Raw genomic sequence first — 26,662 nt, 5'->3', positions numbered from 1 at the left:
GAAGAAAAGCTATGATCAACCTAGACACCATATTAAAAAGCAGAGACATTACTTTGCCAACCAAGGTCCATCTAGTTAAAGCCATGGTTTTCCAGTAGTCATGTATGGATGTGAGAGTTGGACCATAAAGAAAGCTGAGCGCCAAAGAATTGATGCTTTTGAACTGTGGTGTTGGAGAGGAACGGGCTTCCCTGATAGCTCGGTTGGTAAAGAATCTGCCTGTAATGTGGGAGACCTGGGTTCGATCCCTGGATTGGGAAGATCCCCTGGAGAAGGGAAAGGCTACCCACTCCAGTATTCTGGCCTAGGAATTCCATACAGTTCATGGGGTTCCAAAGAGTCGGATGCAACTTTCACTTTCACTCCATGTTTTTCACTTGGAGAAGACTCTTGAGAGTCCCTTGGGCTGCAAGGAGATCAAACCAGTCAATCCTAAAGGAAATCAGTCCTTAATATTCATTGCAAGGACTGAGGCTGATGCTGAAGCTCCAATACTTTGGCCACCTAATGCGAAGAACTGACTCATTGGAAAAGACCCTGACACTGGGAAAGATTGAAGGCAGGAGGAGAAAGGGATGACAGAGAATAAGATAGTTGGATGGCATCATCGACTCCTTGGACATGAGTTTAAGCAAGCTCCGGGAGTTGGTGATGGACAGGGAAGCCTGGCGTGCTACAGTCCACAGGGTCACAAAGACTCGGACATGACTGAGCAACTGAACTGATACAGCATTTGTCTTATTTGCGACTGGTTTATCTCACTTAGCATAGTGTCCTCAAAGTTGAGGACACATTGTAGCATATAACAGCATTTCTTTTCTTTTTAAAGTTGAATACTATTCCACTTTATGTATATATCACATTTTGTTTATACACTTATCCATCAATGGACATTTGGGTTGCTCTTGGCTATTGTCAATAGTACGAATATAAGCATACAAATGTCTCTTTGAAACTCTTTCAATTTTGAAAGTGGGATTGCTAGGTTATAAGGTAGGTCTATTTTTAATTTTCTGAGAAGTCATCTTACTGTTTTCCATCATGGTTCTTCTGTTTTATAATCCCACCAAAAGCGTATAAGGGTTCTAGTTTCCTCACATTCTTGCCAACACTTGTTATTTTTTTCTTTTCACTCTTTTTTTTTTCCAAATAGTAGCCAATCTAATATTTATAAGCTGATGTCTTATTGTGGTTTCGGTTTGCATTTTTTGTTGATTAGTAATGTTGAGCATCTTTTCATATCTCTTTTGGCTATTTGTGTACCATCTTTGGGAAAATGTCTATTCAAACTCTGTCCATTTTTATATGTTTCTCTTTTTCCCTATGCTTCTAATTTCTTCACTTGTTTGATCTTTTGTTGATTCTGTTTCTGGTTCTGCTTCTCCCTGTTTTTCAACTTCTACTAATTGTTCTACGTTTCTTGCTGATTCTGCATACACCACCCGTTTTTCCAGGCTCCTTTTGTAACTGGCTTTCCCTTGCTGACTCTGCCCCACATCTATTTCTCCCTTTTTCAGGGTCTGCTGATTCTGCTGCTTTTTCTACCTTAGCTTCTCCTTTTCCCATGCTTTTCCTTTTTGCAGCTGGTTTTCTTTTTGTTGACTCTGTCTCCCCTTCTGTTTCCCCTCTTATCATAGTCTGCTGATTCTGCTGCTTGTTCAGCCTCTGCTTCTCCTTTCTCCTGCACTTCTCGTTTTCCCATGCTTCTCCTTTGGGCAGCTGTTTCTCTTTCTGCTGACTCTGTCCCCTCTTCTGCTTTCCCACTTTTCATGGTCTGCTGATTCTGCTGCTTGTTCTGCCTCTGCTTCTCCTTTCTCTGGTGCTTCTCCTTTCTCTGGTGCTTCTCCTTTCTCTGGTGCTTCTCCTTTTCCCATGCTTCTCCTTTTGGCAACTGTTTCTCTTTTTGCTGACTGTGTCCCCTCTTCTGCTTTCCCACTTTTCATGGTCTACTGATTCTATGCTTGTTCTGCCTCTGCTTCTCCTTTCTCTGGTGCTTCTCCTTTTCCCATGCTTCTCCTTTTGGCAACTGTTTCTCTTTTTGCTGACTGTGTCCCCACTTCTGCTTTCCTACTTTTCATGGTCTACTGATTCTATGCTTGTTCTGCCTCTGCTTCTCCTTTCTCTGGTGCTTCTCCTTTCTCTGGTGCTTCTCCTTTTCCCATGCTTCTCCTTTTGGCAACTGTATCTCTTTCTGTGGCTCTATCCCCACTTCTGCTTTCCCACTTTTCATGGTCTGCTGATTCTGCTGCTTATTCTGCTTCTGCTTCTCCTTTTCCCATGCTTCTCCTTGCAGCAGCTGTTTCTCTTTCTGTGGCTCTATTCCCACTTCTGCTTTCCTACTTTTCATGGTCTACTGATTCTATGCTTGTTCTGCCTCTGCTTCTCCTTTCTCTGGTGCTTCTCCTTTTCCTATGCTTCTCCTTTTGGCAACTGTTTCTCTTTTTGCTGACTGTGTCCCCACTTCTGCTTTCCCACTTTTCATCATATACTGATTCTGATGCTTGTTCTGCTTCTGCTGCTTGTTCTGCTTCTGCTTCTCCTTTCTCCTGCACTTCTCCTTCCCCATGCTTCTCCTTTCAGCAGCTGTTTCTCTTTTTCCTGACTCTGTCCCCTCTTCTGCTTTCCCACTTTTCATGGTCTGCTGATTCTTCTGCATTTTCTGCCTTTGCTTCTCCTTTCCCATGCTTCTCCTTTCGGCAGCTGTTTCTCTTTTTGATGACTCTGTGCCCACTTCTGCTTTCCCACTTTTCATGGTCTGCTGATTCTTCTGCTTATTCTGCCTCTGCTTCTCCTTTTCCCATGTTTCTCCTTTCAGCACCTGTTTCTCTTTTTGCTGACTCTGTGCCCACTTCTGCTTTCCCACTTTTCAGAGTCTGCTGATTCTGCTGCTCTCCTGCCTCTGCTTCTCCTTTCTCTTGTACTTTTCCTTTTCCCACACTACTTTCTGTAGCAGTTTTCCTCTTGCTCACCCTGCCCTCATCTTGGCTTTCCCCTATTTTGGTGTCTGCTGCTTTGTCTTCTGACTCCACCCCTGCTTTTTTTCCCCCCCTTTTGTTAATTCTGCTTCTCTTTCTGCTAATGCTCATTTGCCTTCTGCTGCCTATATTGATCCTGCTGCTGCTTTTACTTCTCCTTCTTGGTCTCCTAGTTTTTCATACATCATTTCTGACCTCCTTGTAACTTCACTTCTTCATGATCCTCACTGGCTACTCCAACCTTGGCTTTACCTTATGGCTCCACTCAAAACTGCTAGAGCATCTGATTTTTTCAATTTCAAATTACCTCCCACCTGAAAAAAAAAATTTTTTTTTAAGAATTTATCACTAAAGTCATGGTGCTGTGTCTTAGATAGCTGGTTAAAGTATGGATTAGCTATTTTGTGTGTTCACCTGCCATCAGCCATGGCACAAGCTGAGGAGAAGCAGCAGCAAGGAGTGCATGGGACAGAGTGTAACCATTTAGAGCCACAGGGACCAAAGTGACTCTTATCCTGAGAAGGGGATAGACCTGAGTGGCAGTAATTATCTCCTCTTCTGGAAGTAGATTAAGGAATGAGTGAGCGATAAGGCAGTAACATAGAGTAAGTTACTCTTTTTTAGGAAATTCAATGAAAAGATATGCGAGAGCATGGAAGAGAGTTAATTAGCAATGTGGAACATTCCTATCCAGACAAGAAGGAAAGACTGAAAACAAATAAGAGAAAGGAGAATAGAGGGAGCAAAGTCTGTAGCAAGTAGGATTGACTTTAAGGGCACAGAATTGAAAGCCTGAACACAGCTGAAGCTGTGATACCAAATCCTTTGAAATGAGTAGAAAGGAGGGCAAGTGGCATCTTTCACTTTCATGATGCTATTGAGGTGTTTTATTATTTTTTTCCTTTCTGTTGCAGGCCCTGAATCTGTGCCCCCTTCCCTTCTCAAAGTTGTGATGAAACCCATAGCAACTGTTGGAGAAAACCACCAGTATCCTCCTGTGAACTGGGCTGCTCTCCTCTCTCCACTTATGAGGCTAAACTTTGGTAAATATCATGTGTTTTTTGGTCTTCAGACTCTGCTTTTAGGTTGTGACCTGAATAGAAAATGAGATTTTTGGGGTCACAATTGATAGTGACTGAATGGACCTCTGGGAATGTAAGGTTTGCCTTCTTGGGTGGGACAGCTGGGTTACTTCATTGAGTCACTTTTTAAATAGCTGAGGAGGACATTTGAAGACATACCAGATGCACTCATCAAAACAGTACTTGACTGAGATGTGCATGTTTCTGGGTGTGCAGTGTAGAGCACAGAAAGCCTGATTTGATGGTTATCAGGCTGCACTTCCAGAACTCCAGGTTTCAACTAAATGCCCTATGGGATGCTATATTAGTTTTCTGTTGCTGCCGTAACAAATTACCACAGACTTAGTGGCCTGAAACTATACAGATTTATTATCTTATAGTTCTGTAAGTCAGAAATCCAGCATAGTTCTCACTTCACTAAGATCAGGGTATCAGCAGAACAACATTCCTTCCATTGTTGCCCAGGGGAGTGATGTGGCTTGAATGTTTGTGTTCCCTGAAAATGCATATGTTGAGATCCTAACCCTCAGTGTGATGGTATTAGGGAGTGGGTCCTTCAAGGGCAATTAGGTCATGAGGAACCCTCATGAATGGAATTAGTGTCCTTCTAAAAGAGGTCCACAGTCCACCTCGACCCCTTTGGGGGCCCAGGCAGAGCCCAAATCTCCACCAGCGCCGCTGCCATCGTCTGTGCCACATTCCTAGCTTGGTGAAGGACAGGCCTCATGCTGGGACCCCCATCGACTTCTGAGGTACCAAGATGGTGGGGGAACTCCATTACAGGGAATTCAGGGTGCCCCTGGGGCCCGACTTGCACGCTTATCCGGACGAGCTGATCCGCCAGCGAGTGGGCCATGATGGGCATCCTGAGTACCAGATCCTCTGGCTCATCCTCCGGCGTGGGGATGATGGGGAAGGGGGCTCCAACCACGTGGACTGCAAGGCTGAGCACATCCTGCTATGGATGTCCAATGATGAAATTTATGCCAACTGCCACAAGATGCTGGGTGAGGATGGCCAGGTCATCGGGCCCTCCCAGGAGACAGCAGGGGAGGCTGGAGCACTGGACAAATCCGTGCTGGGGGAGATGGAAACCGACATGAAGTCTCTGATTCAGAGGGCACTTCGGCAGCTGGAGGAATGTGTGGGCACCATTCCTCCCGCTCCTCTGCTCCACACTGTCCACATGCTCAGTGCCTATGCCAGCATTGAGCCCCTCACCGGGGTCTTCAAAGACCCAAAGGTCCTGGACTTGCTCATGCACATGCTTAGCAGTCCCGATTATCGATTCGCTGGAGCGCGGGCTGGATGATTCAAACCCTGGCCTCCCATGATGCTAGGACCTGGAACCAGATCCTTTTCTCACTAAGCCAGCAAGAGGCCATTGAGAAACACCTGGATTTTGACAGCTGCTGTGCTCTGCTGGCACTGTTTGCACAGGCCATGCTCTCTGAACACCCGTTGTCTTTTGAGAGCATTCAGCTGCCACAGGTCCCAGGAAGGCTGCTCTTCTCCCTGGTGAAGCGCTATTTGCATGTCACCTTCCTCCTGGATCAGTTGAATGACACTGCTGCAGAACCAGGAGCCCCGCACTCCACTCCTGAGGAGCTGAGTGGGGAGAGGGGTCGCCTGGAGCTGGAGTTCAGCAAGGCTGTGGGCACGCTGATCTCAGAGTTGGTGCAGGCCATGCGCTGGGACCAGGCCTGGAGCAGACAGGGGTCCTCAGGTTAGCCCTCCGGTTCCATCTTCCAGCCCCAGCTGGTGGATGAGGGCCCAGGGCTCCCATCTGCCCAGGCCTTGCCTTCCTGCAGGAGGTCAAGGAGGTTTCGACCTCGCTCTGAGTTCGCAAGTGGCAATACCTATGCCTTGTACATGCGGGATGCACTGCAGCCGGGCATGCGAGTGTGGATGCTGGATGACTGTGAGATCAGCGTGGGCGACGAGGGCAAATTCCGGCAGAGCAACAATGGCGTGCCCCCGTGCAGGTGCTGTTGGAGTCAACAGGCCGCACCTGTTGGGTGTACTGGCACATGCTGGAGATTCTGGGCTTGGAGGAAGACATTGAGAACATGGTTGAGGCTGCTTATGAGTACCAGGGGGCAGTGGTCAGTGCAGCCATGGGTACAGCCCTGCCGTACTGGCACTGGAAGCCCATGACCGAGCTCTATGCTGTGCCCTACGTGTGGCCTGTGGACGAGGACACTGAGGAGAGTGAACACCTGACCCAGGCCGAGTGGTGGGAGCTCCTCTTCTTCTTCAAGAAGCTGGACAGCCCCAACCATCAGGAGGTTCTCCAGATCCTTCAGGAGAACCTGGACAGGGAGGTTCTGGATGACGAGATCCTGGCTGAACTGGCTATGCCCACGGAGGTGGCCCAAGACCTGCTGCTGGCTCTGCCACAGTGACTTGACAACAGTGCCCTCAGGGATGTGCTCAACTGCCGCGTCTACAGGAAGTACGGCCCGAGGCCCTGGCAGGGCAGCCAGCCCACCCGTCCCTACTGGAAGCCCGGGCCCAGCCTCAGGAATCAGCTGACGCAGCCAGAGTGGAAGCAAAAGAAGCCCCAATTCAGGGCTCCAACACACCGCTGCAGCATCTGGCAGAGGGTTTCGGTCCAGCTGGGAAAATCTTCCTGGATCTGGAGGGAGCGTTCCGCTCAGAGGGGGCCCTGGCAGGGAGAGGCCAAGCCCCTCCTCCTGCAACTGCAGCGGCAGCCCCAGCCCTTCCTCGTGCTCATGCGGAGCCTCAACACTCCTGCCGCCAACAAGCCCCTGCACCTGGCTGTTCTGAGAATCCTGATGCAGCTGGTGGATTTCCCTGAGGCACTACTGCTCCCCTGGCATGAAGCTATGGACACCTGCATGGCCTGCCTGCGGTCCCCAAACACTGACCAAGAGGTGCTCCAGGAGCTGATCCTCTTCCTGCACCGCCTGGCCTCCGTAAGCAGGGACTATGCCGTGGTGCTCAATCAGCTGGGAGCCTGGGATGCCATCTCCAAGGCCCTGGGAAAGCACCTGGGAGAGCTGGAGCTGGCTCAGGAGCTGCGGGACATGGTGTTCAAGTGCAAGAAGCATGCCCACCTCTACCGGAAGCTCACCACCAACATCCTGGGAGGCTGTATCCAGATGGTGCTGGGCCAGATCGAAGACCACAGATGAACCCAGCACCCCATCAACATCCCCTTCTTCAATGTGTTCCTCAGATACCTGTGCCAGGGCTCTAGCATGGAGGTGGAGGAGGACAAGTGCTGGGAGAAGGTGGAGGTGTTGTCCAACCTGCACTGGGCCAGCAAGCTGACGGACCGCAACCCCAAGACCTACTGGGAGTCCAACGGCAGTGCCGGCTCCCACCATATCACCCTGCACATGCAGCAGGGCATCCTCATCAGGCAGCTGGCTCTTCTGGTGGCTAGCGAGGACTTGAGCTACATGCCGGCCAGGGTGGTGGTGTTCGGGGGTGACAGCACCACCTCCCTTAACACGGAACTCAACTCGGTGAACGTGATGCCCTCCGCCAGCCAGGTGGTCCTCCTGGAGAACCTGAGCCGCATCTGGCCCTTCATCCAGATCCGCATAAAGCGCTGCCAACAGGGCGGCATTGACACGTGTATTTGGGGGTTGGAGGTCCTGGGCCACAAGCCCACGTTCTGGCTGGTGTTCCGGGAGCAGCTGTGCCGCCACACGCGCCTCTTCTACATGGTCCAGGCGCAGGCTTGGAGCCAGGACATCGCGGAGGACCGCAGGGGACTCCTGCACCTGAGCTCCAGACTCAATGGGGCCCTACGCCACGAGAAGAACTTTGCTAGTCGCTTCCTCCCTGACGAAGAGGCCGCCCAGGCGCTGGGCAAGACCTACTGGGAGGCCTTGGTCAGCCCCCTGGTGCAGAACATCACCTGCCCTGATGAAGAAGGCATCAGCCCCCTGGGCTGGCTGTTGGACCAGTACCTGGAGTGTCAGGAGGCTGCCCACAACCCGCAGAGCCACACGGCAGCGTTCTCCTCCCAGGTGTGCCACATCACCCACCTGCTAGTGCACGTGGAGCCCTGTGAAGCGCCCCACGTGGTGGCGGCCTCGCCTCGGCCCAAGGGCAGAAACAGAAGCCACGACTGGAGCTCCCTGGCCACCTGGGGGCTTCCCAGCAGCATCATGAGAAACCTGACGCACTGCTGGCGGGCGGTGGTGGAGGAGCAGGTGCACAGCTTTCTGACCTCATGCTGGCAGGACGATGACTTTGTGCCCCACTACTGCGAACACTTCGGTAATCTGCAGAAGGCGAGCTCTGAGCTGTTTGGGCCACGGGCAGCCTTCTTGCTGGCGCTGCAGAATGGCTGTGCCGGTGCCCTGCTGAAGCTGCCTTTCCTCAGAGCTGGCCACATGAGCGAGCAGTTTGCCCAACACATCGACCAGCGGATCCAGGGCAGCTGGATCGGTGGGGCACGGGGAATGGAGATGCTGGCCCAACTGCAGCTATGCCTGGAAACCATCCTCATCTTCTCTGGTCTGGAGATAGCCACTACTTTCAAGCATTACTACCAGCACTACATGGCGGACCGTCTCCTGGGCGTGGGCTCGAGCTGGCGGGAGGGGGCCGTGCTGGAGCAGATCGGCCCCTGCTTCCCCAACCACCTCCCCCAGCAGATGTTGCAGAGCCTGAGCACCTCAGAGGAGCTGCAGCACCAGCTCCACGTATACCAGCTCCAGCGGCTTGATCAGGAACTCCTGAAGCTGGAGGACACAGAGAAGAAGATACAGGTGAGCCGTGACGCCAGTGGCAGGGGCCATGAGAGAGGGACTGGGGAGGAAGCTGAGCTGGAAGCTGCAGCCTTGGCGGCAGCAGCAACAGCCAGCATGGCAGGGGAGGAGGAGTACGAGAGGATCTCTACTATGAAGGGGCGATGCCAGAAGTGTCTGTGCTCGTCCTGTCACCACGCTGCTGGCCCACCGCCTCCATCTGCCACACGCTCAACCCCAGAACCTGCCTGCCTGCCTACCTGAGGGGCACCGTGAACTGATACTCCAACTTCTACAACAAGTGTCAGAGCTGCCCTGCCCTGGAGCGGCCCTCAAAGGCGACTGCAGTGGACGTGGCTGGGCCGGGCAGAGCTGCAGTTTGGGGACCAGATGCTGCATGTGTCCACCGTGCAGATGTGGCTGCTGCTGCATTTCAACAAGCTGAAGGCGGTCTTTGTGCAGAGTCTGCTGGCCCTCTCGGGGCTCCCTCCAGACATGCTGAATCAGGCAATTGGGCCTCTGACTTCCTCAAGGGGCCCCCTGGACTTGATGAGACAAAGGACACCCCAGCAGGGTTGCTCAAGATTCGAGACGGCAGCGAGGAACCCAGGCCTCAGAGGGGCAACGTGTGGCTCATCCCAGCTCAGACATACCTGAAAGTTGAGGACGAAGAGGGCCGGAACTTGGAGAAGAGACGGAACCTTCTCAACTGCCTCATCGTCCGAATCCTCAAAGCCCATGGGGGCGAGGGGCTGCACATCAACCAGCTTGTATGCCTGGTGCTGGAGGCTTGGCAGAAGGGCCCGTGTCCTCCCAGGGGCCTGGTCAGCAGCCTTGGCAGGGGATCCACCTGCGGCAGTGCTGACGTTCTCTCCTGCATCCTGCACCTGCTGGGCAAGGGCACAGTGAGACGCCAGGACGACCGGCCCCAGATGCTGTCTTATGCGGTTCCCATGACTGTCATGGAGCCTCACACTGAGTCCCTGAACCCAGGCTCCTTGGGCCCCAACCCACCCCTCACCTTCCACACCCTGCAGATCCGTTCCTGGGCCGTGCCCTACGCCTCCTGCACAAGCACCCAGAGCTTCTCTACCTTCCGCTAGCCCTGGAGACAGGGTCAGGGCTAGGTAGGGCCGGGGCTTTCCACAGAATAAAATGCAGGAGTTTGATTACTTGGCCTGTGTGGTAACTGCCAGGGATCTGCCAAGGGTGGGGACTTTCCTGGCTGAAAGGAGACAGGAGCCCTCAGCTCCGAGGCTGAATCATGCCACGGCAGGGTCCTTTGGGTAAGGATGGCAGGCTATGTGAGACTGAGCACCCCCCTCTCGGCTAGGGGAATTAAGTGGACTCCAGGGGTGGGCCTTCTTGGAGGGTATGTGGTCAGACAAGCTTTCACCTGGCAGGCTGGAGAGTCAAGCCCATCTCGCCACAAGCTGGATGGCTTGCAACTTCAGCAGATCATCAAGCAGGGATCTATTTTCCTTGTTTGTGGAATTGATTGGACACTGTGCCCTCCGGAGCTAAGGCTGACAGGGAAGGTGAGATAAAGGACCCTTGTGGCCACTGCAGGCCCCCAGGACCTTAACGTGTTCCACCTGGAAGCTCTAGGATCTGGGTTAGAAGGAACTGCAGCTCCCATCGCTCTTCCTTGCCCCTGTGCACTCCCGCACACCAGTAGCCTTCCCTGCCCTCGGGACTTTCCATCTCTGCAGGGCAAACATTCCCAGGCTGTGACTTTTGCTTCCCTGATCCTTATAGTCCTAGAGCTAGTTTGCACACCAAGGAGCACATAATGATCCCGTTTATAGTCATGTCCCCCAGCCAACCAGTCTAGAGACAGAATGTGGTTTAGTGGTTGCCTGTAGTTGGGGGGATTTGGAAAAACTTAGGAGTAGCTGCTACAAGGTGTGCCATTTCTTTTGGGAGTGTTGAAAATGTTAAAAATTGTGGTGATGGTCAATTCTGTTAATATATTAAAAATCACTGAACTGTTAACACTTTAAATGGGTAAAGTATATGCTATGCGAATTGTATCTCAACAAAGCTGTTAATAAAAACCAAAACCAACCAGAAAAATAAATAAATAAGAGGTCCACAAAACTCCTCAGTCCACACTGTGAAGACACAGAAAGAAGCCAGCAGACTGCAACTCAGAAGAGGGCTCTCACCAGACACCCAACCATGCTGACACCCTGATCTTGGACTTCCAGCCACCAGGACTGTGAGAAATAAGTCTCTGTTGTTTACAGACCACCCAGTCTGGAGTGTTTTGTTATAGCAGTCCAAGCAGATTGAAAAGGGAAGAATCCATTCCCCTCCCTTTCCCAGCTTCTAGAGGATGCCCAGTCCGTGGCTTGTGGCTCCCTTTCTTGGTCTTCAGCGCAAGCAGCAGAGGGCTAAAGAATCCTCATGCTGTCATCTTTCCGATTCTCTGAAGGCAGAAAAGGTCTATTTGAATAATCCAGGATAATCTCCCCATCTCAAGGTCTTTAACCTTAATCACATCTGCAAAGTTCCTTTGCCAAGCAAGGGAACATATTCACAAATTCCAGAGGTTAGATGTAGACAGATTATTCTGTTTATCCCGGGTACTTTGTGGTGAGAGGTAAAGGGAATGCACACCTCTGTTTGTCCAAAGCAAATTCTGTGATGGAGCTAACATATTAGCATATGGAAATTTAGCTTCATATATCAATATTTGCACCCCCAACTCCAAAAAAGAGGGAGCGAGAACAACTTTAACAGTGCTATAAGTTATGGATTATATATATGTTTATTTGCATGAGTGCTCTATTATTTACAGTAGGTGCTTACTTACATATGATATACAAAAAGATTTGTATACTATAATTTATGTGCAATTTACAGGATAATCAAAGATGATTTTAACTAAACACAGTTTTTCATTTGAATGCTTTCATTTGAACCTAATCCTATGTAAGATATGGTGTCACCATACTACATATCCACAGATCTCATTTGAAAACTATGTTCCCCTGCCCCTCCCCACTTTTATGTGCTATGTTGAAGATGTTGGTATTTTAGTAGAAAGAAGAAAAGGCCTGGTTAGTGTTGAGGTCCTTTAATGGACTGGAACCTGGTGGTCCGGAGTCAATGATAAGAAAGTAAAGGAGAGAAAGAGGCTGATATTCCTTGGTTTACACAGAAAGCCAATAAAGCCCCTTCACGGGGCTTGCTCTGTTCACGAAGGCCTCAGGCGCCCTCTCAATGGGGTGAAGGCGCAGAGTGCCTTCTCGAGAGGGTCTTAGAAGCCCAGGCAGGAAAGTGAACTCAGAGAGCCTCTGCGCTCCAGGGGACCAGCCTAAAAAAGAGAGGGGGAGAGAGAGAGAGAGAGAGAGAAAGAAAGAAAGACATGGGGACCAGAGCTCTGATGGAGCAAAGGTGTTTTATTCAACATTGTGTAGATATTTATACTACAAGATAGCTATTTTCAGCAGAGATAAAATCAAAACTTACAAGTTATCAAGAAAACATGAGGTCATCCATATGAAAGAGAGAGTTGTAAATAACCACTTTTACCATATGGTTCATAAAAAGGAATAGGGTACTTATCACTGTATAGAAAAACTAACAAAGGAAATCCCTGGATTCCTCAGTCCCTGGAGAGGCTTGCCTCTCCTCTTAATTCCTGAATATTCAGGAATTAATAAGGAACAGAGAATTCCTGACAGATGCAAAACAGCACACAGGAAGCCTCCTGTTAAATGCTTCCTGACAGGTTAGGAAGATGTATCTGCTGATGGGGATCAGGCTTAAAAAAGACTGGATCATTAGAGAATGTGACCTCTTTAAATCCTTCCAGATCTGGATTTGTCTATGTGCTGATTCCAAGGTGGAGAGGAGAAAAAAAACAGAAATGAAATTTTTAGCTAGAATTTTCTCAAATTTTTAATAGTATTTGAGTCTTTAGGTTTGTCTGGACATTGTAAGAGAAATTTGCCAAGCTAGTTCAAGATTCTTACCAGTTCCAAGACTTAGGCCTCTAATCCAGTAGATACATTCATTTGCTTCACAACTAAAAACGTCTCTTGAAATACTTTATGGTTTGCTGAAGTTCCATTACTGTTAGACATCATACGAAAGTTCTTTTACATTTAGCTATGTTATTGGGAACACTAAAACCTAAACACGAGTTACAAGAGGCACCTACCTGCATTACAGATATTCTTCCCCCTTCCTCCCTTTCAGGTGAAGAGATTCAGCAACTGTGTCTTGAAATCATGGTGACCCAGGCACAATCCTCCCAGAATGTCACTACACTGTTGGGAATGTGGGTGATGCCACCTCTGATCCATGGTCTGAGTGTGAGTAGTAATTAAGGGTGTTGAGCAACAGGAGGGTATAGTTGTTGTGGGGGAGATCAACATTCATTTGGGTATGAGTTCTCAAAGTCAAGAGTGGACAAGTGGGATCTCACAAAGAGTGAGCAATTGACAGTAGCTGGCCAGGAGATTGGAAAACTGTGAGACTTGGAACTCCGCCATAGCCATCACCATGGATGCTTTTGACTTTTCATGCTTTTCATGTTTATTACAAGAAAAAGGGGAAATGATCAGAGATATTCAAGTTCCTTTCTCAGGACCACACAGGTAGAATGTTGTAGAGTTACTGGAACCTGGGTTTATTTGTTTATATGATCTACATAATCATTACAGCAGGGATTAAAAGAAAGGTAAATCCACATGCTTTGGATAAACAATCCCTCATCCCTCCCTTTCACAAAAAGGCAGCAATTAAGGTGAGCCTTGAAAGCTTGGTAGGATTTTATTAGGCATCAAATTAGAGACCCCAGAGGGTGTATGTAGGAGGGTGTAGGGGGAGAGAGCAGGATATCTCTGTCCATAGGTGTTCCGCTTGAGTGAAGTGCTGAGGAAGACGTGATCCAGCCTAGTCTTTGTGACAGAAGTGGCAGCAGCTTCCAGGGTATAGACTTAGGGTAGGTAGGAAGAATGGGGTGAGATTATTTAAAGATATGACATAAGCAAAGATGTATCATTTCGGTTACATTTCAAGTTAGGACAAAAAAAGCATATTCCATGATTCCTTAGAGGTTCACCAATTGATTATGAACTAAATGATCTCCTTTTTTAAATTCTTCTATTGCTGGAGGCTTTAATTCTTTCAGAATGGTGAAAAGCTCTCTTATTATTTCATCTTTTTTATGTATATAATCATCTTTATTGTAATTCATGAGTGCATTAAAAACTGATATGGAGCTCTTTATTAACATGTAGATTCTCATGGGCTTGTACTTTTTACTTTTACTTGAGAATGGTAAAAGGGGCCAACAGCTTAGGATCATCACATCAAGTTCTCAACTCCTGGAAGCTGGGAGGCTCTCTTAGGGTTTGCAGATCACTATTCTGTCTGCTGAACTGCCCATGCCCAAGTGTCTTCTGGAATTCCTTATAAATTTCCATAGGCACCTGGGCAACAGAACACCCTGTTACTTTGCTTGTTTTTAAGGTGCATTTAGCACAGGGCTAAACACTGTGCCCAAACATTTTCAAATTGCCCCGGCTAATCTTCCAGGTAGTCTGTTACTCACTTTACTAATCTCCCTGCCAGATTAAGAACCCCAAAGCTTGTTAACCACAAAGAAGTTAGGCAAGGCTCCTTTTCTCTTTCCAGGTCAAATTATTTGGAATCCCAAAAGAATGCTAGTATCAAAAGTGGAGGACAGTAGTCTTTCCTGAAAAAGCTCTTGTCTTTTGACTTTAGTCTCTACTCTGTGCTTTTTTTAAAAAAAGTTTTCCTACATCTCCTAATTCTTCTTAATTGAAAGGCAGTGTTATTGACATCTGTAGCTGCTGTTACCTGTCTGCTCCAAGTAGCTCCCATCTAGCTGCCATTTAATGAGCACTTGTTACATTCCTCCTGCTGGTAAGCACTCAGCGAACACTGTCAGTCATCAGATTTAATCTCTCTTCAACCCTGACAGGGGCTTCCTAGGTGGCACTAGTGGTAGAGAATCCACCGACCAGTGCAAGAGATAAAAGAGACACGGGTTTGATCCCTGGGTCGGGAAGATCCCCTGGAGAAGGGCATGGCTATCCACTCCAGTATGCTTGCCTAGAGAATTCCATGGACAGAGAGGCTTGGCAGGCTACAGTCCATGGGGTCGCAGAAGAGTTGGCCACAACTGAGCATGCATGCATATGTACAGCCCTGATAGGCTGATTTTTTTACAGCTCTATTGAGTTATAATTTATATTCCATAAAATATGGCTATTTTAAGTGTATAATTTGATGAGTCTTAGTACATTTATTGGAGAAGAAAATGGCAACCCACTCCAGTGTTCTTGCCTGGAGAATCCCAGGGACGGGGAGCCTGGTGGGCTGCCGTCTATGGGGTCACACAGAGTCGGACACGACTGAAGCAACTTAGCAGCAGCAGCGGTACATTTATACATTTTCATCCATCATCAATAGCATTTCCACCACCCCAAAAAATTCCATTGTGCCTACTTATAGTTAATCCCCACTCCCAATCTCAGACCCAGGCTACCATTGATCTTCTTTTGGTCTCTATAATTTTGTTACTTTGAAGAACTTTCATATACATTTACATTTCATATAAATTTTAGAAATTCTTTAGAATGGAATCATACAATATGAAAACTTTTGTGTCTGACTTATTTCACCTCTGAGAAGTAGATTTTTTTTAATTGTTTCCATTTTACAGTTTGATAAACTGAGGCAAGTAGAGGTTAAGCAAAGCTTATACAGCTCATCAATGGGAACACTAGCTGATTCAAAAGCCTGTGCTTTGAACACTGTTCTATTAATGCTTTGTTCCTTTTAAATCATTTATAATTCTAACTGCCTGTTTTCTTGATCTCAGATATTTTTCTAGGTTTTAGTTATCCCTCCATTTCTTCTTTAAATCTGTCCTTTTTTTTTTTTAACATTCGTCTTTGATTAGGAATCTTATTACCTTTGTTAATTAACAAATTGTAAATTCATTTTTTTTTAATTATGTACCTTCTCATTTAAAAAAAAAGATCTGAAATGGCATGTTCTTTAATGTGAAATATTGTGTAACTCATGCAGCTACATTGATCTTTTTAGAAATTTACCGATTTTTGTCAGATTTTATATTATAAAACACTTCTTTCAGACTTGCTGCTCCTTTAGTATCATACTTAACGTTTCTAAGAATTTTTGAAGCCTGCTTCCTTACAGTCTATGGCTCATAGCTCTCATTACCGCACCCCTTCTTAGCTATCCTGAACTCTAAGATGCTATGGTCAGTTTCACATGCTCGACTGGTTCTTCTTGGCTCAGAACTGGCCCCAGAACTCCTGTTCCCCTGATTATTTTCTCATGCTTTCTCAGAAGAAGAAATGAATAATATCAAATATTCTATTTAGCCTATTTCCAGCAGTTGAGCCTTCATCTCCAGTAGCTTTTCTGGCTAGAGAATGTGACCTTTTAAGACTGAATAGCAATTGTCATGTACTTTGAGAAGTAGCATTTTATTCCCCTCACTGGAAAGACCCAAGATTTGAGATGAGTAGTTCACAGATGAATTGGCAGATGCCATATATCCACACAAGCACCCTAGATCAGAAGTCACTGCAGCAGCTAACATCACAGGCATCGTTGGTCCATTGGCCCATGAAGCTGTGGGGAAATGGGGGTCTAGGAAGCAACCTGAACCTTTTAAAATTTAATTTTACTCACAGACATGGTGATGACCTAGAGGTTTTGAGCATTACAAACCCAGGCTTGCCTGTTTACATCTGACCTCTTCGGTTTCTCTTTCAGCTGAATATCAAGAAATACCTTCTCTTATCTGTGCCTTCATGGATAAAACATGTCTCTGATGAACAGATTGTGGGTTTTGTGGAAAGCTTAATGGTGGCAGTTTTTAAAGCAGCTTCCCCACTCTCCAGTCCTGAGTTACGCCCAAGTGCCTTACAGGGCCTGAGTCAGGCCATGAAACTGCCCAGCCCTTCCCACCACCTCTGGAGTCTGCTCAGCGAAGCTACTAGGAAAATTTTTGACCTCCTGCCAAATAAGATTCGGGTGAGGAACAAAAATATTTGCATTCCTGACAATTTGTGTTTGGGATTTTTTAAAGCCTTTTGGCAAAGTGGGGAGGTGTATGTTTTTAAGAATGTGGTGGGAAGACTAGCGAGAAATAACCACATTCTTCACTAAGAATGTTTGCTTCCAAAATCTAAATCAAGGTTGAAAATTTAGAACCAAAGTTTTGAGCACACTTTGAAGCAGGTTAACCAGTGTAGCACCAGGAAATTTGCTCTCAAGTCTTTTACCAAATGCCTATAGAAGATGAGCAAGTTCAGAAACCCTTACACCTGAGGAATCCTTGGGTGTATTGTCCAACACACTTAATATTTGCATCAGGTGACTTAATACTAGCTTTGCCCCTCCCCCAACAGACTTCTGAAATGTAGTTGTGCAAAGAAGTAGAAAATCCATCCAGAATGATGGGTTCTGATCAGGAGAAAAAAGTACAGGCAGACAAAATACACCAAATAACAGGAAAGATGCTGTATAAATGATAAAAAATTGACCACGGGTTTTGGCTTGGTTAAAATTAAAATCTCATCAACCGCTGTTCATGGAGATAAGCAAAGCTAAAGATTTGTCAGAGCAGTGAGAATATGCATGTTATCTTATACTGTATTTTGACATGCTTGGGATTTTTCTTACCAGAGAAATGATCTAGAGCTGTATATCAGTGTAGCAAAGTGCCTCTCGGAAATGACAGATGATGAAGCCAATCGGGTTGCCCAGATTACTGAGGTAATAACATATCCATGTGTTTTTTCATTATTGAGATGGGTATTACAATTGATATGGTTATAGTGTCCTTTTGGCTGAAGCTCATTTTGTTTCATGTTTGTTAGTTACTGGCCAATTTCAGGAAACTCTCTCTTTCACTGAGGGGTCTCATGTCCAGCCTAGTATGGTTGGATATGCAGTAGTATAAATGGGTAGATGAATGAATAACTTTTTTTTCAACTGGAGCATAGTTCCTTTACATTGTTGTGCTAGTTTCTATTGTACAGAGAAATAAATCAGCTATATGTTGTGAACCTATATCCACTCTGTTTTGGATTTCCTTCCCATTTAGGTCACCACAGAGCATTAAGTAGAATTCCTTGTGCTATACAGTAGGTTCTCATTAGTTATCTGTTTTATTCATGCTAATGTGTATGTGTCAATCCCAGTTTCCCAATTCATCCCACCTCCCCATTCCCTTCTTAGTGTCCATACATTTGTTCTCTATTTCTGCCTTGCAAACAGATTCAGCTGTACTGTTTTTCTAGATTCCATTTATATGCATTAATATATGGTATTTTTCTCCTTCTGATTCACTTCACTGTGTATGACAGTCTCTGGTCCATCCACATCTCTACAAATGACCCAGTTTCATTCCTTTTCAGGCTGAGTAATATATATTCCATTGTATATATGTAGTAGTATAAATGGAAAGATGAATAATAACTTTTTAACCTAACTAATCGTACTTTGTCAAGAACATTTTAGTGTTCCCTATGGGTAAAAAGCATTAGTCTCTCAGTTAGACTCTCCAAAACCCCATGGACTGTAGCCTCTGTCCATTGAATTCTCCAGAAAGATCCCCTGGAGAATTGGCTACCCACCCAGTGTTCTTGACTGGTGAATTCCAGGGACAGAGGAGCCTGGCAGGCTACAGTCCATGGGCTTGCAGAGTCGGACATGACTGAGCGACTAAGCACAGCACAGACCAAGCAATTTAATGAGGAAATGCTTGAGAGAATGCACTCTGGAGCCTCACTGCCCAGGTGCGAAATCCAGTCTCTAATTTACTAGCAATGTGACCTTGGTTAAGTGTCATATTCTCTCTCTGCCTCGGTTTCTTGATCTATAAAAGGGAAATAATAGTGCATACCTATTAGGGTCGTTTTGAGAGTTAAATGACTTAATCCATGTTAAGTTTTGGAAAAGTGCCTGACCCAAGGCAAGGATTCAGTAATAACACTATCATAATTACTGCATTCATGTAAGGTATTATATCTGGTTATTATATTCATGTTGTATAGTTGGAAGTTAATATAATTTGCTTTGTGGTACCTAAAGCTCAAAGTGGCTATGTTACTCACTTGCATTTCTAAAGTGCCATTCAGAACATTGTCACTAGAACATTCTAAATTGTGTTCCGATGTCCCCCAAAGAGTATGTGTTCTGCTGAGCCCTGTGTTTTTCTCTTCATTTCTAGAAAGAACAGAGATAAGAAAGTACAGGTGAAGAGCTGAGACTCCTTGGGTTTCAGTTCTTACTCTGTGTCATTAAGCAAGTTCCCTAACTTCTGTGCTTCAGTCTCCTCATCTGTAAAGGACGTGATAATAGTAATCTATTGCTCAGTGTTACTATGAGAATGAAATGATTAATACAGTGGTCCTCAAACTTTTTGGTCTCAGGGCCATTTTAGTGTCTTAAAAATTATCAAGGACTTCAAAGAGCTTTTGTTTATGTGGGTTATATCTGTCAATGTTTACCATATTAGAAATTAAAACTAGAAAGTTTTTAGAACATTACTTAAAAGTAGTAATAAATCCATTGCATCTTAACATGTAAGAAAATTTTTTTTCCCAAAAAACAGGTTAGTTTAGAAAATTAGAAAAGTGTCATTGTCTTACATTTTGTAAGTCTCCTCAGTGTCTTCATAGAAGACAGCTGGATTTTCAAGGCTGCTACTTCATTCAATCTGTTATGATGTCATTTTGGTGAAGTGTGTGAAGAAAACCCAGCCTCACACCGATACGAAGGTAGAATGGGAAAGAGTGTTAGTAGTCTTTTCAGATAACATGAGGATATCTTTCTTTGATATTGTACCAAAACTCACCAAGTGGTGATTTCTTACAGGTTAGTTGCAATGTGGAATCTGAAAGCAGATCAGTGAACTTCACATACTCTGTTACAGTAAAATCCATTGGTTCTTGGAGTTTTGGATTTTTTACCAGTACATGATTTTATAAGATACTATTGCAAGATCTGTAAGATATATTGGTCATTTGGAAAATATTGAGTCACTAAATTTTGAAAATCTTCCAAATGTTGGTACATTTCATTATAAACATCAGAACATCGTATCTGTCACTATTACTGGCAACCTCATCAGAAAAGTCTTTTATGCATATATGTCTTACATGTATCTTGGGAAGCTGCCAAAGTCATAGTAGCAGATACAGATTTTCCAAAAATCTAATTTTCGCTTAAAAGCACACATTTTGTCATTGGCAGTAACTGCTATCAAGTATTTTCCTTGGAAATGGCAGTCTCACTTCCTTCACTTTTAAAAAATAATCAAATACTCAGTTTTCATAACCATCATTTGTTTATGAATCATTCTTTCAAGTAAATGGGGGTCTGTGAAAAGAGTGGCTATTTCAGCTCACAACTCACTCTCACAACTTTCTCCTTGAGACGAACATCACACTCGGGGGAGCAGCACAAGACCTTTATGCATACTTCCCACTTGGTCATGCAGAACATTACAAAGATGTGTATTCAAGGGCAGCAGTTTAACAAAACTAGTAATTTTATTGTTTACAAGGATATTTTAAATGAAACTAGCTTTTTAAAAAATTGCCAGTGTCAGTAAAAAATACAATGAATATTACTCCTGTTTGGGGTCTATTATGAATATAGTTTGACCTCACAGACCCTCTCTTCTAAAAGGGTCTTGGGGTCCCCCAGAGGTCTGTGTACCAAACTTTGTGAAATGCCAAATTAACACAGGTTAAGTGCTTCAAATATGCCTGGCACATTGTAAGTACTGTGTTTGTTGGTTATCATTGTTATTATTTGTCTTTACTAAATATCCTCACCAGTTGACCCTTGAAATCATTGATGGTTTTTATGAGAAAGCAGAAGGTGACATTACCACTGTCTATAGGTACATTTTGAGATAGCACACAGGCAGATAGGTTTCACAGTGCAGGAAATAAACAGTTTTAGCATTTGGAGTGGTAATCAACTTCAAACTCACCCTTTCTCTTTTGCCCTTGCCCCAAGGTCCTGTAACAACTTCAGTTAATTCAATAGCAACTGAACAATTTGCTTTTTTGCAGAGTAGCCTAGAAAAGGCTGCCTTTGTCAGGCTCTACTTGGTCTCTCAAGGACGATTCCCCTTGATGGGCTTGACTGATGTGCTCTGTGTCGCTGTCCAGCACCGTGAAAAAGACACACTGGCCTGGATGACGCTGCACAGCTTATACCAGGCACGGATTGTGAGCCACGCCAACACTGGTAAGGCCAGCCAGGGAGCACATCGCGACAGACAAACATGCCTACCATCTCTTTGAGGTTATCATTGTTTCCTCAACTTAAAAACTAGGCTAGGGCTTCTTGACACAGGTGAGAACTTGGTACCCCCAAATGAGCAGCACCTGGGATAGAAAAGCACAATTACAGCTCACAGCATCAACTCTTTGGAGGTGAGAATAAATTCTGTTGGAGATTTGGATCTCATATTTGGCCCTCCAGGCCCACAGAGACATAAGCAGGTTTACCAGGTTGAATCTGCCTGCTTCTGTTTCTCAAACAGATGGATGCTAATGGATTCTGCCTGATGTTTGCATGAACATGGCTTTTGGGTGGTCATTTAACAAACAGAAAAAGAAAGCAGCAACCACAAATTAAATAGTTATTCTAGAGAAGAACTTCTCAGGGGTGAGAAGAATAAAATCTGGACACCCTGAGTACATCCTCACGCCAGAAACTGCAGGCCTGAAGCTCTGCTAATGAATGGTGCAACTTTTAGGCCATTTTAGACATTTATGCTGTAATAATCATCTACAGATTGGAGAAGGAAATGGCAACCCACTCCAGTGTTCTTGCCTGGAGAATCCCAGGGACAGGGAGACTGGTGGGCTGCCGTCTATGGGGTTGCAGAGTCGGACGTGACTGAAGTGGCTTAGCAGCAGCAGCAGCAGCAATCATCTAAAGAGAGGGCTCCCTCAACCCAGTGCTCTGTGACAACTTGAAGGGGTTGTCACAGAGCACTTCTTAACCTCTCCTCCCTTCTTAACCCCCTCCCCTCTCCCACCCCTTCCCACCCACTGGTATAAATGTATACCAGTGGCTGATGCATGTTGATGTATGGCAGAGGTCAGCAAATATTGTAAAGCAGTTATCCTCCAGTTAAAAATTAATAGGAGGAAAAAAATAAATAGGGAGCTCCTTCATTTCTCCTCCATGCCTTTGATCATATGCTTGTAATTTTCCAAATCTGTGTTCAGGTCCTGATCAGATTGGACGTGACTAGAAGGCCCTTGTAAGCCATATTCCCCATCTCTTGTATTTTAAAGGCTATGAGAGAAGACTGACAAATGCAGTTTAAATACTCTTTGCAAGATTGTGTAGGAAATTTTGATTCCTCTTCCTCGCTGGCAACTGAGATAGTTGTCACTTGCACATTAGTGCCTGCCCAAAGAACAGTGAACCTGTGATGAAAAATGAGATTTTTTCACTCAACCTCAGAAGTACATTTATCTGGTAGAAAACCAGTTCAGTTCAGTCGCTCAGTCGTGTCCGACCCTTCGCAACCCCATGAATCGCAGCACGCCGGGCCTCCCTGTCCATCACCAACTCCCAGAGTTCACTCAGACTCAAGTCCATCGAGTCAGTGATGCCATCCAGCCATCTCATCCTCTGTCGTCCCCTTCTCCTCCTGCCCCCGATCCCTCCCAGCATCAGAGTCTTTTCCAATGAGTCAGCTCTTCGCATGAGGTGGCCAAAGTACTGGAGTTTCAGCTTCAGCATCATTCCCTCCAAAGAAATCCCAGGGCTGAGCTCCTTTAGAATGGACTGGTTGGATCTCCTTGCAGTCCAAGGGACTCTCAAGAGTCTTCTCCAACACCACAGTTCCAAAGCATCAATTCTTCGGCACTCACCTTAGGTGTTCCCAATTAAGCATGCTGCTGCTGCTAAGTCGCTTCAGTCATGTCTGACTCTGTGCGACCCCATAGACAGCAGCCCACCAGGCTCCCCCGTCCCTGGGATTCTCCAGGCAAGAATACTGGATGGGTTGCCATTTCCTTCTCCAAGGCATGAAAGTGAAGTCCCTCAGTCATGTCTTGACTCTGTGCGACCCCATGGACTGCAGCCCACCAGGCTCCCCCGTCCCTGGGATTTTCCAGGCAAGAGTACTGGAGTGGGGTGCCATTGCCTTCTCCGAATTAAGCATGAAGATACTTGAAAGAAACAAATTTGATATTGCCTTTGGTCATAACCAGTTGGCCTTCAAATTTAGTTTGAATTTTCAAGTGGCAAGAGTTTTGAAAATGACAAGAGTAGGAAAGTGCTTCCTTCATTTTTTTAATCTTTTTTGCTTTTTTTGTCTTATTCACCTAATACTAGTGTGGTTAACCTCTTTGGGTCATAGATCATTTTCAGGTGGGGTGCAAATCCCCCTTCAATATGTGCGTGTAAGTACTGGCACAAACATGGTGCCATTTTCCTCATGCACTAAATTTTGAAGATCTTTCCAAGTAGTCTTTGCTGTGCTGGGAATCCTCATTTTTGAAAGGAAAAAATAATATTTATGTTAAGGTTTGTTCTCTATTTAGCCTACTACAGCTGGGTTTTGGTTTTGGCGCTTTTTTTTTAATGTCTTTAGGATAGGTATTCTGTATGATTTTGTCATAAATTGAGAACTTTAAGCAAGAGAGGACTATAAGAACAATTAATTATCAGAGATTTAACACTACTAACCCGTGGGCATGCCCCGTTTCTCCCAGTGTTTAGAAATTCCATTAAATGCATTTGACCATTTTATCAGGTTCGAAGAATAAATTTAGCTTTTAAAAATAAAGACCAAAATAAGGTAATCTGATGTGAACAGTATCAAAAAAAAAATCTCTCTTGAGTGAGAACAAGTCTCAGGTAGCATCAAAGGACTTGTAACTGTTGCAGAGAGTCCTCAGCGGGTCGTTCGCTTTAGTTATGATAATTATTGTTGATCTATCTTACACTGCAAAGAAAAACCATGGTCTGGTAATACATGTCCTTTTGTTTCAGGCGTGTTGAAGAGAATGGAGTGGCTCTTGGAACTGATGGGTTATATCAGAAATGTTGCTTACCAGTCAACGTCTGTTCAGAACGTGGCTCTTGACAAGGTACAGTCTAGAGGAGTCATTTGTGGCTTTCTTAAAATACAGAGTATATTTAGTCTCCCAAAAGAGGAACATGTTGCTGCTTGCAGCTCTCTTTTCTCCCTTTATTTTTGGGAAACAAGGATGACAATTCTCTAACATCACAGGAAATGGGTGTTCTTACCAGAATCTTGAAGATGCCCACAGCTGCCCTTTGAAAAATATTTTCAGCAGAACACCTCCCTTGACAGGCAGCACACAGAAGTTCTAGCTAGGGGGGGAATCTAGGGTCCTGTGCACCTGAGCTGGATCCCACAAAGACTGTGGGGTCCAGGGCTCTGGCCTCCACCGTGGTCCAGAGCTTGGCTTTAAACACCTGGTTTGAAGGGGTTCCTGAAGTGTGTGCAAGTAATCTGTGTTTGTGCCAGTACTTACACGCACATATTGAAGGGGAATTTGCACCTCACCTGAAAATGATCTATGACCCAAAGAGGTTAACCATCACTAGTATTAGGTGAATAAGACCAGAAAAAATAAAGATTAATGAAAAAAAATGAAGGAAGCACTTTCCTATTCTTGCCATTTTCTTGACTCAGCTGTGCTTTTTTTTTTTTTTTTGTATTTTTCCATAGCCATGTTTCATAGGCCTGCTGTTTACTTGTGTGAGTAAAATATGTATAACCTGGGATATTGTTTGATATTCTGCCCAGCTTTTCTCCAGAGCTGTGTGTCTTTTTGAAATTTTCATTAATGAGATTAGGCATTTTAAGAGATTGAGGGGTACTTTTTAAGCTTTTTTTGAGCTTTCCTCGTATTTCCAAAGTTTATATTAACTTTCTCTGCTTTCTTACAAAAATCGTTTGAAACTTAGAAAATATAAATAAGCAGAATCATTTAAATCACAGTAATGCAGTAACTCAGAGGTAGCCCTTGTTATCATCATTTCTACGTGTCTAGTCTATAAAATCTAAATGCATGGATTCTAAACAGATTTTTTTTAATGCATATGGAAAGTCATATGTTGTTTCTGTTCAAAAACAGAATATACTATACATATTTTTTAAGTTTTGGCCACATGATAATAAACCTTAATATCCCTGTTCATATCTCTCTTAATTAATTTTTAAATCTCTTTGAAAACACCAAAACAGAGGAGGAATGTTTGGATCTCAGTATGATTAGGCATTAAATAAATTATGTTCCTCTTGAAATGTTAGAACAATAATAATGAAACTGTTGGGCCTTCTCTACTTACGAAAGAGGATCCTTCAAACCTTCTGAAAGCCCAGAATGTCTCTTCATTAAGCATGGAAACGGTCTGCTATCCCATCCAGTTCCTCTTCTGGGCTAGGGGAGGGGCAGGAGGAAGGCTTCGGCGAGGGGGAAGATAGCATTTCCTCCCGATGCGAGCTGTGTGTGAACACGTGGTACTTTGCAGTTAAAGTCTGTGACCTAACCCTGTTTCTTCTTTGCCATAGGCTTTGGACTTCTTGTTGCTGATATTTGCAGCCGCAGTGGTTGCATGGGCAGATCACGCTGCCCCTCTCCTCCTTGGCCTCAGTGCCAGTTGGTTGCCATGGCACCAGGAAAATGGCCCAGCTGGGCCAGCATCAAGCTTGCTTGGCAGGAGTCCATTACACAGGGTCACTCTGCAGGAGGCTGTCACTCTCCTTCCCAGTAGCATGCCTCTTCTGCTGCAGAAAGAGCCATGGAAGGAACAGACCCAGAAGGTGAGGCGGGCAGCCACCTGCTTCAGGGCAGCCAGCCGTTTTCTCTTCGGCAGCTTCTGCTGTAGAATTGCAGTGGGAGATAAGTGAAACCTGAATCACACGACAGGCTTTCTTACTCAGTCTCAGATCTCAGCCAGATGCAGGGCCTCAGAGATTGAGGGTAGCTCAGGCTCAGGGTAACTGCTCACTGAAAACAACAGTGATAGTGGCAACAACTTACTTACAGTTGGGGCTGAGGCGGAGAGAAAAGCTTGTGCTTGCCTTCATTTGTTGAAGACTTACGTGTTCTTAATACTGGGGATAAAGGATGAGTAACTCTCTGAAGGCTCAAAATTTCCTAGTGAGGACAGACAAGAAGGCAAGTTCAAAATTGCAAGATGGTACAATAAGGATGAGCTTCCCCGGTGGCTCTCAGTGTTAAAGAATCCACCTGCCAATGCAGGAGACCCAGGTTTGATCCCTGGGTTGGGACAATCCCCTGGAGTAGGACATGGCAACCCACTCCAGTATTCTTCCCTGGAAAATTCCATGGGCAGAGTGGCCTGGTGGGCTACAGTCCATGGGGTCACAAAGAGTCGGACATGACAGAGCATGCTCACACGTGATAAGGATACAGTTGATGAACAAGGGAGGGGGTGATCAACAATGCGTGGGGGAAATCCGGAGAGCTGTGAATCTGGAGTACCCATCTTTTACCATATTTAAGGTTCCCCACAGCTCATTCCATGTAGTAGCCACATTCCAGGTGCTTCTGGCCTGTGCTAGATACCATGGGGAGATCTGTAAAGGCCTAATGTCATCACCTTTGCCCTCAGGAAAACACAAACTATAGGGAGTACCTTTTGGTTTTTAATAGAGTTTCCCCAGGCTACTAGCTGTCCTGCAGAGCATATGAAAATGAGGTACATCTATATTTCTCATTGCATGGCTCTGACATATCTTGAATTGTCAATTGAAGGATTTTTTTGAGTCCCGTTTAATCAAACGGGATCTTTATGAGGTTGAAAGCTT

At 45.4% G+C, this 26,662-nt stretch overlaps 2 protein-coding genes across 3 annotated transcripts in view; both read left to right on the top strand.

The window, feature by feature from the left end:
* FOCAD (focadhesin) overlaps positions 1-26,662 on the top strand; it is a 302,861-nt gene that overhangs the window by 272,187 nt on the left and 4,012 nt on the right. For both annotated transcript variants that reach the window (XM_061425184.1, XM_061425185.1), the window contains 7 exons: positions 3,890-4,018; positions 12,997-13,112; positions 16,579-16,839; positions 17,494-17,583; positions 20,898-21,075; positions 23,848-23,945; positions 25,400-25,651. In XM_061425184.1, the coding sequence (XP_061281168.1) occupies positions 3,890-4,018; positions 12,997-13,112; positions 16,579-16,839; positions 17,494-17,583; positions 20,898-21,075; positions 23,848-23,945; positions 25,400-25,651 (1,124 nt within the window). The remainder of the gene's footprint in view (positions 1-3,889; positions 4,019-12,996; positions 13,113-16,578; positions 16,840-17,493; positions 17,584-20,897; positions 21,076-23,847; positions 23,946-25,399; positions 25,652-26,662) is intronic.
* Positions 4,034-9,959, top strand: LOC133252547 (cullin-7-like). The gene is given in 8 exon segments (XM_061425187.1): positions 4,034-5,340; positions 5,343-6,035; positions 6,038-6,520; positions 6,523-6,725; positions 6,727-8,920; positions 8,923-9,112; positions 9,114-9,334; positions 9,337-9,959. Coding segments are annotated over 8 exon segments (5,061 nt in total). The 5' UTR covers positions 4,034-4,817; the 3' UTR covers positions 9,891-9,959.

The sequence above is a fragment of the Bos javanicus genome, chromosome 8, assembly GCF_032452875.1.
Source record: "Bos javanicus breed banteng chromosome 8, ARS-OSU_banteng_1.0, whole genome shotgun sequence".
Taxonomy (NCBI): domain Eukaryota; kingdom Metazoa; phylum Chordata; class Mammalia; order Artiodactyla; family Bovidae; genus Bos; species Bos javanicus.
This window is presented reverse-complemented; position numbering and strand designations above follow the sequence as displayed.